This window comes from Rhodamnia argentea, chromosome 1 (assembly GCF_020921035.1).
Source record: "Rhodamnia argentea isolate NSW1041297 chromosome 1, ASM2092103v1, whole genome shotgun sequence".
Taxonomy (NCBI): domain Eukaryota; kingdom Viridiplantae; phylum Streptophyta; class Magnoliopsida; order Myrtales; family Myrtaceae; genus Rhodamnia; species Rhodamnia argentea.
Window position 1 is genome coordinate 37,050,476 of NC_063150.1, and position 11,336 is coordinate 37,061,811.

General features: G+C 42.1%; 2 protein-coding genes across 3 annotated transcripts; both read left to right on the forward strand.

The window, feature by feature from the left end:
- Positions 1-701: 701 nt before the first annotated feature.
- LOC115755123 (GDSL esterase/lipase At5g08460) lies at positions 702-3,237 on the forward strand. Its single transcript, XM_030694418.2, has 5 exons — positions 702-1,757; positions 1,915-2,042; positions 2,178-2,420; positions 2,515-2,776; positions 2,878-3,237. Exons 1-5 carry the CDS (start codon positions 1,505-1,507, stop codon positions 3,099-3,101), a joined length of 1,110 nt encoding a protein of 369 aa, XP_030550278.1. The 5' UTR covers positions 702-1,504; the 3' UTR covers positions 3,102-3,237.
- A 2,860-nt stretch (positions 3,238-6,097) lies between these two features.
- LOC115755128 (protein SUPPRESSOR OF GENE SILENCING 3) lies at positions 6,098-11,027 on the forward strand. Of its 2 annotated transcripts, none has more exons than XM_030694423.2 (6): positions 6,098-6,190; positions 8,076-9,124; positions 9,331-9,625; positions 9,776-10,020; positions 10,443-10,600; positions 10,679-11,027. In XM_030694423.2, exons 2-6 carry the CDS (start codon positions 8,096-8,098, stop codon positions 10,875-10,877), a joined length of 1,926 nt encoding a protein of 641 aa, XP_030550283.1. In that variant the 5' UTR covers positions 6,098-6,190; positions 8,076-8,095; the 3' UTR covers positions 10,878-11,027. The 2 variants fall into 2 exon arrangements, with proteins under 2 accessions (XP_030550283.1, XP_030550285.1); XM_030694425.2 differs by having other exon boundaries at positions 10,443-10,597.
- The last annotated feature ends 309 nt before the right edge of the window (positions 11,028-11,336 follow it).

The following is an 11,336-nucleotide window of genomic DNA, read 5'->3' on the forward strand; positions in this document are numbered from 1 at the left end:
GTCCACTTTGGATCATCTTTTCAGAAAATAAGTTTGTATTAGAAATTTTTGCAAGATTTTATGGAGAGAGAGTTCAGAAACCACGAGACCATTGTGTTTTTAAACTTAGCTATAGAATAAGTGGTTTGTTCAATTAAAGACCGTTGGTTTAGACGTCAGACTGCATTAGAGCCAGCTTCCCTGGATCCACATGTTGCTAGTCGAGCCTAAATGGATGAATGGAGAAGTGTGCCCAGGTAGACTTCAAGAGCTCTTGCTCTGCCTTTCCTCCTGAGGATGACAGTTGTGATGATATCGAAGGGAGATTTAAGTGGACGGAATCTTCATTCCCATTGTCAATGGCTGTGTGTTGGTTCTGCAATTCATGCACGAAGCTGTAACACGTTTCTCGATCGAAACCTATTTGAATGTGATGTCTGAGAATTTGTGTGGGTGAAGAACTTTATAATCAAAATGCAATCTGTAGATGGAAGCTCAGACTTTAAAAAGCTTAAAGAACGTCTTCTCTTTAGTTGGGGAATTTCTGAGCTTCGGGTAGACATAGCAAAATCAATGCTTGTTGATCATGGTGCATGTTTGTACATGTCTTTGAGCTTCCTTTTCCTTTGAAGCTTTTTCTGTGTATTGTTTAACAGACTGCCGACAATGTTTTCCTAACACTAGGGAAGACATAGAGAAATCGATGCTTGTCGATCATGGGGTTGACCAGCTAGAGCATTTTCATGCTTTGGACCTATCTGAGAATTTGATTGCCAGAGCACCTTTTATGTTTCTAAAGAGCGAGAGACGGTTGCCTTGGTTGCAGAGAAAGTGAAGCTCTTCTCAATGATTGGGCCTAAGATCTTTGGCTATTGTTAAGCTAACAGGAGCAAGGTAGAGATACAGGGGAAATTCGGCTTTGTGATCATGACAGCTTCATGGCCGTTGTTTTCCAGATTGATTCCAATGATGTAAATAATAGCTAGTGGTTATGAATTGATACCGACGATGAATCCATTTCGAGGAAGGTCCTTATTGCGATCAAATGCTTTTGGGGAAAGTCTGCAGCTTGTTTTATCCATCAGTTACGTGGTTTGCCCAAGAAGTTCTTTACTTCTCGTTGGGGTCACGTTAAGCAGCAAGCAAATCATGTTTATTCTGCGGGCATCATGTGTATCCCACCATTGAGATGGCATAATGCACGCGCTTTAAAGTATTGCCTTTGTTCATGGCAGAGCTGCTTTGTGTGGCCCAGATAAGTGCTTTGACAGTACATCCACGCCGTCTTAACGGCATAGACTCCATTTAACATGAGTAAACTGCCAATCCAAGACTTTGAAAAGAGATCATGAAGATGTAACCGGCCTTCTGAAAACAAGGAGGAGATTGGGAGAGTTACAGCAAGAAAACATGGATCGTTGCTGTTTCAAGAACTGTCTGCGCCTTGTCGCAATGGCGGCATTTATATAACAATAACGTTGGCTTTAGCTACTTGCATTGCATGTGAATCTGTATATTGAGAGAGATGGCAAAGCCCTTCTCAATGTTTCCAAGGCTACTGCTGATGGGTGCTTCTGTGGCGGTTGTTTTCTCAATTGGTGCTTCTGGGTCTCCACAAGTTCCAGCGTTCTTTGTGTTTGGAGACTCTTTAGTCGACGATGGAAACAATAACTATTTGACCTCCTTGGCTAAAGCAAACTACTTGCCCTATGGTGTCGATTTCGACGGAGGTCCTTCGGGAAGATTCTGCAATGGGAAAACGATCATCGACTTTCTTGGTAGTAGATTATCTGTCCTTTTCGCTCTCTATCTTTCGATCTTTTAATATTTGAATCCATCACGATGCACGCATGAACTTCTTATGGCAATAGCCGCTTGCCAAAGCAAAGATCACAACACTGACTGATTATGTTTTGAGATGACCGTATTCTGTAGGGGAGCTACTGGGTCTTCCATATGTACCGGCATATGTGAACACGCTTGAAGATGACCGAAGCATTCTAGGAGGGGTAAACTATGCTTCTGCCGCTGCTGGCATTCTAGATGAGTCGGGAAGAGAGCTTGTACATATTTTTCCCCCTACTTCTCCGCTTCATTTCGCTACTTTTTTAGGTTGATTGAACTGAAAGTTGATGAAAAAAAAAAAAAAACTGAAAGTTGATGAATTGAAACGACTGTTCCCTATGTGTATGTGATAGGGAGGTCGATTCTCGCTGCGGCAACAGGTGGAGAATTTCCGGAGCACATTGAGCCAGCTCAAGAACCAAAAGGGAGAGGAGGAGTTGGGGCAGTACTTGGCCAAGTCGCTGGTGATGATGAACCTTGGCAGCAACGACTACCTCAACAACTACCTGATGCCTTCCCTCTATGACACCAGCTCCATCTTCAACCCCAGTGACTATGCTCAGATTCTCATCTCCAATTACACTACACACATTGTGGTGATCCATTTAGGACAAAAAATGATCGACCCCTTTTACATCTCGATGTTCTTGGCAAGGGATGATTTAAATTTTGGGTTTTTTCTTGTCATAGGCATTGCACAGTCTGGGGCTGAGGAAGTTCTTAATTGCTGGGATCGGGCCACTGGGTTGCATGCCGAACCAACTGGCTACTGGAGCTGATACGCCGGGGAAATGCATCTCCACCGTCAACAACATGGTCAGGCTGTTCAACATGCGGCTCAGGTCTCTTGTGGACCAACTCAATGCCAATGCTCATGGCCAACGTGCCATTTTTGTGTATGCCAATACTTTCGATCTCTTCGCCGACATCTTGGCCAACGCCAATACTTACGGTTAGCCACTTTTGGTTTTTGCGAGATATCTTCTACACCTTATGGATCAGTACTGATCTAGATGACTAGAGTCTGAAAGTTTTGAATTGATTTGGTGGTAGGATTAAGGGTGGTGGACAGAGGGTGTTGTGGGATAGGAAGGAATCGAGGTCAGATCACATGCCTGCCATTGCAGATGCCGTGCATGAACAGAGACGAGTACGTGTTTTGGGACGCATTCCATCCGACGCAGGCCGTGAACAAGATCATCGCCGAGGGAGCGTACGCTGGTCCTCCTTCCGTCTGCTACCCTATCAATGTCAAGCAAATGGCTTATGATGCCTAACTTTGGCCAATGGCTAATGTGTACATGTGACTATTTATGACATTGACATGCATCTTTGCTTTTCCTCTGGATTTGCTTCATGTCACTCAAGGATGGAAATCCCTTAATTGTGGTGTTGAGCATGGAATGAATGGAGAAACATTGGCAAATCTAAATGATCTATTTCGAATTCCAAAGAAATAAGAAATTTATCTCTTTGGCTAAGGATAAGTAACGAGGCGCGGATTTCCTCCGTCCTATCGGGCACTGATTCGGGTTTACGAAACGGAAAAACGATGCAAGTATTGTCAAACCAGCCCCGCCCGCCCCTTCTGATTAATCCGCGCCGGACATTTGGTACTTTGAGGAAAGGATAGTATACAGTAAGTATATAAATGTGGAGAAAACCTAGAGACTCTCCTTGCTTATTATCGCCTCCATCCTCATGTCTTCTCTCCAACTTGTGTAACTCAAGCTCATCGTTGAAGTCTCAAGATCTCAACTTGCCGGAGACGCCATTGATATAAAGGCGCGCGCTTTCCATCTCTGTAATTGTCTCTTTTTTTTTCCTATTTTGATTCTCATTTGATTGGGGAAAAGTATCAAAAAATCTAAAATCCATTGCATTGATATAATTCATTTCGAAGACTTTCAATTAGATTAATTTAGTCATAACCCTTTTTGTTGTTGTGTTTATCGGCTAATTTTGTATGAAATCGTAGACTCTAACTATTGCGTGTTATGGTTGGCGCGTGAACATATTCTTAATTTTTTTAAAAAATTGTTTTTTATTTTTTTCTCTTATTTTGTGGTGAGGGCTTGCTTTTGACGCGGGGCCACAGCCATTGGCCCTTTGGCCTGGTGGTCGCCCCTTACGATCGGCGGCTCTCCCGGTTGGTCATTCGTGTTTTGACTATTTCATAATTTGACTTTTGATCTTGGTTTGATTGAGTTTGTCAATTTCTACTATCCTCGAAACTTGTCCGTCATGAAGCGGGCGAGAATGAAAATCCTTTTGGTCATTGCTTTTGAGTCCACACCGGTCTCGATAATCGATGATTTTGAGTCGGTTGGGAATGCATTTTGATTTTATCATCCGATCGCATTAAATAGCAAAACTTCCACGTTGAGATTGAATTAAGATTTTACGTCGAAAGAGGCGGAGCAACGCGGACTCCAAAAACCAATTTTGGGTGATTTCCCTTGGGATCATTATGACGCGAGCAGCCAAAAATGAGGATTTCTTTTGAATTTCAATGATTAAATTCCATGTAGGAAGATTTGGACATGATAAAGTAACCGAACTTCCACGCTTTATAAAGTACCCAATTGTGCATAGGCAAGAGACAACTTCCAAACGAAGGTGGGTGTGTGATTTTCCTTCATTGGGAAGTAAATTGGTGGACCGACATCGTAAAATGACTCAATCGACAAGGAGTTCTAATCGGACCTAAATAAATCCCTAAATTGCTTTGTCTAAAGCCTCGTTCGGGAGATTGATTGCTTGGTCTTAGTGGAAGCTATCTCCAATCCCCACCAGCAGTACATGTGGGAAGTCCACGTGCCAATCCTTAAGTGCAAAGATATCTTGCTGAATTACCCAAATGCCCAAGTGTCCTATTGCCCTAGAGAATTAAATTCCGTTGCTGACTGGGTGGCTAAAAACCATAGGAAAAATACCTTACCTTTAAATTGGGTTTTCTCCCCTCCCTTTGCTTTGTGGGAGCTATTATGTATTGATGCCCATTCTTTGGACTTTCCTTCATGAGTTATTTCAATGAAAAGTTCTTGTTTGGACTAAAAAACAAAAAGCTTCGTTCGGATCTCGAGATCGTTTAAACGCAAAACACTTAGAGGGCATTTTCCCCGTTATCAAAGAATAAAAATGTACGATTAACAAATTGGGGTGCAGGAGATGTGAGCATCGATGCTTTAAAATAAAGGATGCATTCGGGTAACTCGTCGGATTTCCAAACGGGTTCTCCCCGAGTTGACCCTTTAATCGAGCCAAGGATGCAAGGTAGGGGTGAGCATGGTTCCAGGGGTAGAGCTGAGAGTGCGGAACCGGAACCTATAGGATCCGGCCTGGTTCCGGGTTCCAAGGTATGCGGGGTAGGTTCTAGGTTCCAAAAATTGAGGAACCTGTTCCGACGGGTAGGTTCCAAGTTCCACTACCTAGAACCTGGACCCTAGATTCTGAAATAAATTTTTATATTTTTCTTGGTATATGTTTTTGCACGATCATATAATATTCTATGGCATTCGATGATGAGTGTATAATTTGGAGCCAAATAAATTTTTAGGTTTCGGGTTTCAAAAAATGATAAACGTGTTCCAATGGATTGGTTTTAGGTTCTAAATGTAACATGTACAGAGTCTAAAATCACTCACCTCTACTTTCTCTTAGATGTTGTAACGTTCACTATCATTTTGCTTAACTAAAAATGAAAAAATAAAAGAAAATAACAGAAATTGATAGGTTCTCGAGTACCCCGGAACCGACCCTAGAACTTGTGATAGAGTAGGTTGTAGTGTGATAGAGTAGGTTGTAGGTTCAAGGTTCCAAGGTATGACGGGTAGGTTTCGGGTTCCAAAAAATGAGGTTCCATGACGGGTAGGTTTCGGGTTCCAAAAAATGAGAAACTTGTTTTGATGGGTAGGTTCCAGGTGGAACCTATAAGGAACCTGGAACCGCTCACTCTTAATGCAAGGAATGCTCCCGATTGTAAACGAATTCAATTCATCAAACAAGGAGTTACTACTGCTGGGAAGTTCCGAAATATCAGTGGGGCCCGGAAACTCCGGGACGGCAAAATCCCCACGGCCCCGCTTTAATTAAAAAAGGAAAAAGAAAAAGAAAAAGGAAATTGGAAAAAGTGAAAGAAAAGGACAGATTTTATAGGCGGAATTGAATAGACGGTTTGAGGTCCGCAGCAATAGCATGCACTCCTCCATTCCTTCCTCCATTTGAGTCGTTTCAATTCACACACTCTCTTCTCCCTCCTCTGCTCTCCTCTCAAGTCTTCTTCAGTCTTCCGATCCTCTCGCCGCCGCCTCCCCCTCCCCTCCCCTCCGTCATCTCCTCCGACTTTTGCTCGCTCGATCTTCAGGTACTCTCTCTCTCTCTCTCTCTCTCCCTCTCTCTCTCCTTCTCTCCCCGCCTGTGCTCTCTCTCCTTCTCGTTGCATGCATTACGGGGCCATCTGCCCTTGTTGGTTTGAATCGTCTCGCTTTCTCTTTCTTTTTTCCCCAATGGCTGTAGTTCCTCGTTTGCTCTGGTACTGACATCGCCTCACCAACTCGCCTTTTGTGCTTTTGTGCCTTTCGACCCTTCTCGCTCTTGGGACTGGTCGCTCCTAGGGTTGGCTTCATCTGAATCGGAGGTGCATTCATCACTTCTGCGGGGTTTCTCCCCCCATTCTTTTTCTCTATTTGTCTCGCCATTTACGTGTCGATCGAAATCGTGTAGGTTTCCTTGTCAATTTCGATATGCTATGTGGTTTTGCAGTAAAACTTTGAGAGAATGGAGAAAAAGAAAACGTTGGACCTTTTAGGTTAACCTTTTAAAGTATCTTTTCTTTTTCCAGTTTGGATCGGGGTGATTAGGAGGGTTTAGAGAGGATGAGAAAAAAGTGTTTCTTGATTGGTAGGAGGGATTGAGATCAAGGGATTTTTCAGAGAAGGGATATGGAGGGATTAGAGTCCCAAACTTCCTTGCTTTCTCTAATCTCCTCAAATCAGTCCAAATCTGGATGTTGTGGGAGACTTGTGAAAAAAATTTCATGGCCCCTCGTTATGTCTGTAAAACATTGACGTCATGTGTACATTAACTCTCTTTTTAGCGACGGAACAGATTTTTTCTTGTTTATTTTCATTTTATTCATGAATTTCTTTTAACTTGCCGTATTGTTTATCCTATAAGTATGCATCTCTGACAACTTCGTTCAAATTTTTAAGCATTTTCATATGAGCCACAGTTAGCTTCTTTTGCTGGCAAAAAGATAAACAGTATACTTCTTCTCCGTTTCATTTGTTTGACTCTTTATGTATCTTCTCTGTAAGTTTTTGGTCGTAAGCATGACGTGCGTTTTTTGTGCTTGTTTTCATTTTATGCCTTTCTTTCTTTCTTTCTTTTTTTGGTGGAAGATCATGTCAAAGTATTGTGCACTTTAATCGTTGAAAGTGCATGATCTTCATTGGTTCATGGCTTTAACATTACTAACATTAACCCTGCACATCGCTGCGATGACATGAATTAATTTGGTGACATGAATTTTTATTCATTTTTATCTACAAAGAAGTATGACAAAATTGCCATAAAGGGACAACTAGATTCTTTTCCGTTCTTTTCTCCTTGTCAACTAAACATGAAATTGTCAAATTCCCTTCGTAACGACAATAAAATCAAATCACTGTCCTTTCTTTTCCTCTCTCTCCTGAGGTCATCATCTGAATCCTTTCCATCCTCTTCTAATAACTCCATCCAAACTGAGTGTTAATGTGTTTTTGGCGCTATCTTATGGAGACATTTTTCTTCTATTTCCTTTCTATTCATTTTCTTCCCCTGCATGGAGTCCCTCAAAAGAGTGGGAGATGAAAATTATCAAATAGGTGGACAAGAAGGAGGCTTGGATGGATGTAAACCGTTCTACTTCTGTCAGTTCATTCCCCATTTTGCATTAAGAGTGTAGCTTTAGGTAAGATGTTGTTCACCACCTCAGCAGTTTTATCCACCTTGGTGACAGGAAAGCGCAAATTAACACTGATGTGTAGACTGCCTTGAATTTTTTATTTTTATTTTTGGTGTGTCCTCACTCCTTGCCAAAGTTTAGTTCATTTATTTTCACTGTTGTCTTGATAAGATGAGTTAGAAGGGGAAAAACCCAGAAAGGGGCTTGTCTCTTTCTTTTTTGTTGCATGGTTCTTATAGTATAGTCTACTTTATATCGATTCTTCTCTTTCAGTTCTAACTAAATAACTGAATATGTTATCCAGCTAGGGTTTGCGTACTAAAGATGACTTCCAGGAGAGGGAGCTGGAGTTCTTCTAGTTCTGGTAACAATAGTCATCCCTCTTCCAAGGGTAAAGAGATGTCAGAGGTTGAGCAATTGAGTCGGGGAGTGGGAAATGTTCGAATGGATTCCGCACCAGATGATGGTGGTGAGTGGGAAGTATATGCTAGGAAGTCGAGAACCAAAGCTGGTAGCAGCTCCGGGAAACCCTTGCCTCAGAATTCTAATTCTAAAGTATGGGGGCAGCAAGATGTGGCTCAGAAGCCGGTTATGCAGACTAATAGTGGATCAGGGAGGGCAGCTGGCAACAGATCCGGGTTTCCACAAACTGCTGATTTCAGGAAACCAGCTGGTAGAGGAAGCATGAGCTCTTCACAATATGTGGCGCCACAAACTGTGCTTAGGCCACCTCTTGAGCATGGATGGAATTGGCAAGGCAGAGCTGGTTCGGTGCAGGCTGGGTTTCAAGAGGATGACCAAATTAATTATAACTTGTCCTCAAATGATGCTGCTGGTGAGGATGGTGAGGCGGACAAGGATCGTGATGCTGACGATGATGACGTGGATGACGATGACCTTGATATGATGGATGATTCTGATGATGATTTGATGAGTGATGAATTTGATTCTGACGCAAGTCAAAAGAGCCATGGAACGCGGAAGAGCAATAGGTGGTTTAAGAAATTTTTTGAGATAATGGATTCGTTGACTGTTGAGGAGATAAATGAACCTGGAAGGCAGTGGCACTGTCCTGCTTGTCGTGGGGGTCCTGGTGCTATTGACTGGTACCGAGGTCTGCAGCCTCTGATGGCACATGCAAAAACAATTGGAGCGAAAAGGGTTAAGCTTCACCGGGAGCTCGCAGAACTCTTAGATGAGGAGTTGATGAGGAGAGGCACTTCAGTGGTCCCTGCTGGCGAAGTATTTGGGAAGTGGAAAGGGTTGAAGGTTGAGGAGAAAGATTATGACATAGTGTGGCCTCCAATGGTTGTCATCATGAACACAATCCTGGAAAAGGATGAAAATGACAAGGTAAAGTTGTCCTCTCTCGTGACGATACTCTGTATTGACAATAGTGGAAAGACCCGTGTTTTCTATTCATTTCATTGATGACATGTCACTTTCTATATAAATATTTTAGTCAGCAAGCACAGGCAACTGCATTGTGATCTGGTAGAAAATGCATCATATATGCTTAGGTAGAGTACAATTGAACTTGGCATTGTCTTCTATTTCAGTGGATTGGTATGGGAAACCAAGAACTTCTGGACTGCTTCAGTTCGTATCAAGCTGTAAAAGCTCGTCATGCTTATGGACCTCTGGGTCATCGTGGCATGAGCATTCTTATTTTTGAGACCTCTCCAAGGGGCTTTTTCGAGGCTGAACGTCTGCACAAGCACTTTGCAGACCAAGGAACAGACAGAAGTGCTTGGGATCGCCGAGGTTCCTTATTTCATCCTGGGGGAAAACGTCAGCTTTATGGATATATGGCAATAAAAGAGGATTTAGACATTTTTAACAGGCACTCACAAGGTCTCTCTCGCTCTCTCTGCATGTGTGTGGGGTTGGGTGGTTACATGTGTGTTTTTTTATATATTGAATCTGCATCTGCATCTGCCTGTGTATTTACTTTTCTCTTTTTCTGATTTGACCCTTCGGTTTCAATTTTTTTTTTGTGGTCAGCTAAATCTAAGCTGAAATTTGAGTTGAGATCCTACAAAGAGATGGTCGTTAACCAAGTGAATCAGATGACGGAGGACAACCAGCAACTGATCTGGCTTAAGAACAAGGTTGTCAAGGAGCGAATGCACTCGAGGGAACTGGCGAAGTCATTTGACATCGTGTCTGAAAAGCTGCGGAAGACCATCGCGGAGAACCGTATTGTAAGGCACAGAACGAAGATGCAACATGAACAGAGCAAGGAGGAAGTATGTATTCGTATCTCAGTGAAATTTAGTTTGAAAAATCTTTTTCAATAGCGAAACATCACTCCCATGTGTTTGTATTTCTGTTGTCATTTCATTTGCGGAAGTCAATTGACCTCAAGAAACTAAACTTTTCATTTTTCAAATTTATTTTTTTGAAATTGCGACGAGTTACTTTTGCCACTTGCATGCCTTTTACCCCTATATGTTTATAATATTGAAAGTTTGAACCAATCCTCAGGATTGTCACTCTCAGGCTCAAATCCTTTTGAAAGGCTGAATTTGGTCCATGCTATTTGCTCATTTTGTTTGGTGGAATATTTGCATGTGTTCATAGAATGTTAATCCCGATATGAATAAAGAATTCCTGCTTCCTCCATGATGTATTTTCATGTCCACTTACTCTTGCGATGTGCTTCCAACAGATGGATTATCAGGAGCAGTTCTTCAAAGAGCAAATGAACGTCATCCATGATGAATTGAATGCGAAGGAAGAGGACTTTGAGAGGGAACAACAGGAGAAGAGGGAGCGGGTGAGGCAATCAAATGCTAATCCTTCAAGTGCTGAAGATAAGACGAGGGGGTACTAAAAGTTCTTCTGTGCTGTTCCTATTTTGTTTCACCCCTCGATAAGTGCGTACTGACTTTGGTTTTGGTTCAGGATGGACGAAATTGCTGAGTTCATCCAGCTCCAGGAAAAGGAAATGGATGAATTCGTGGTGAAAAGGGAGATGCTGGAGAAAGAGCATGAAGACAAGCTGGTGGCGATGAAGAAGAGGCATTGGGATGAGGAAGTGGAGTTGGAGAAGGAGTTCAAGACCCAACTCACTCAACTGATGGAGTCATACTCCCACCATTGACCTGGACGAGATGCGGACATTGCTTTTTCTTACATGAGAGTAGAGAGGCCTTCGACATTTTATTCCGGAAGTAATGTTTTTCGACAATTTAGGGTATGCCTTGAAACTTTTCGAAAAGGATCAGAAGGCAATGTATGTGGATGTTTAGGCACCAATAAGAATTGTTCCGCAGGAAATGCGAGAGAGATTGACGTGCTTGAAGTTTTGTGCATGTAGGAGGACTCCTCTATGGCACCGGAATTACGAAATTATAAGAAACTGTAGTTTTGGATGCTATGATAGATGCAAATGGTAATCAATCTATTTCTAGCTTGATTTAGCCAGACGTGCAAAGTGATATAAATTGCATTTGTTTTTGAAGAATATGAAATATATGTATGATTTCACATGACTTTAGATGTTAGAGTAAGATATGAAAGTCGAATTTTCAATAGTAAAAAACATAATTCACGAACATTC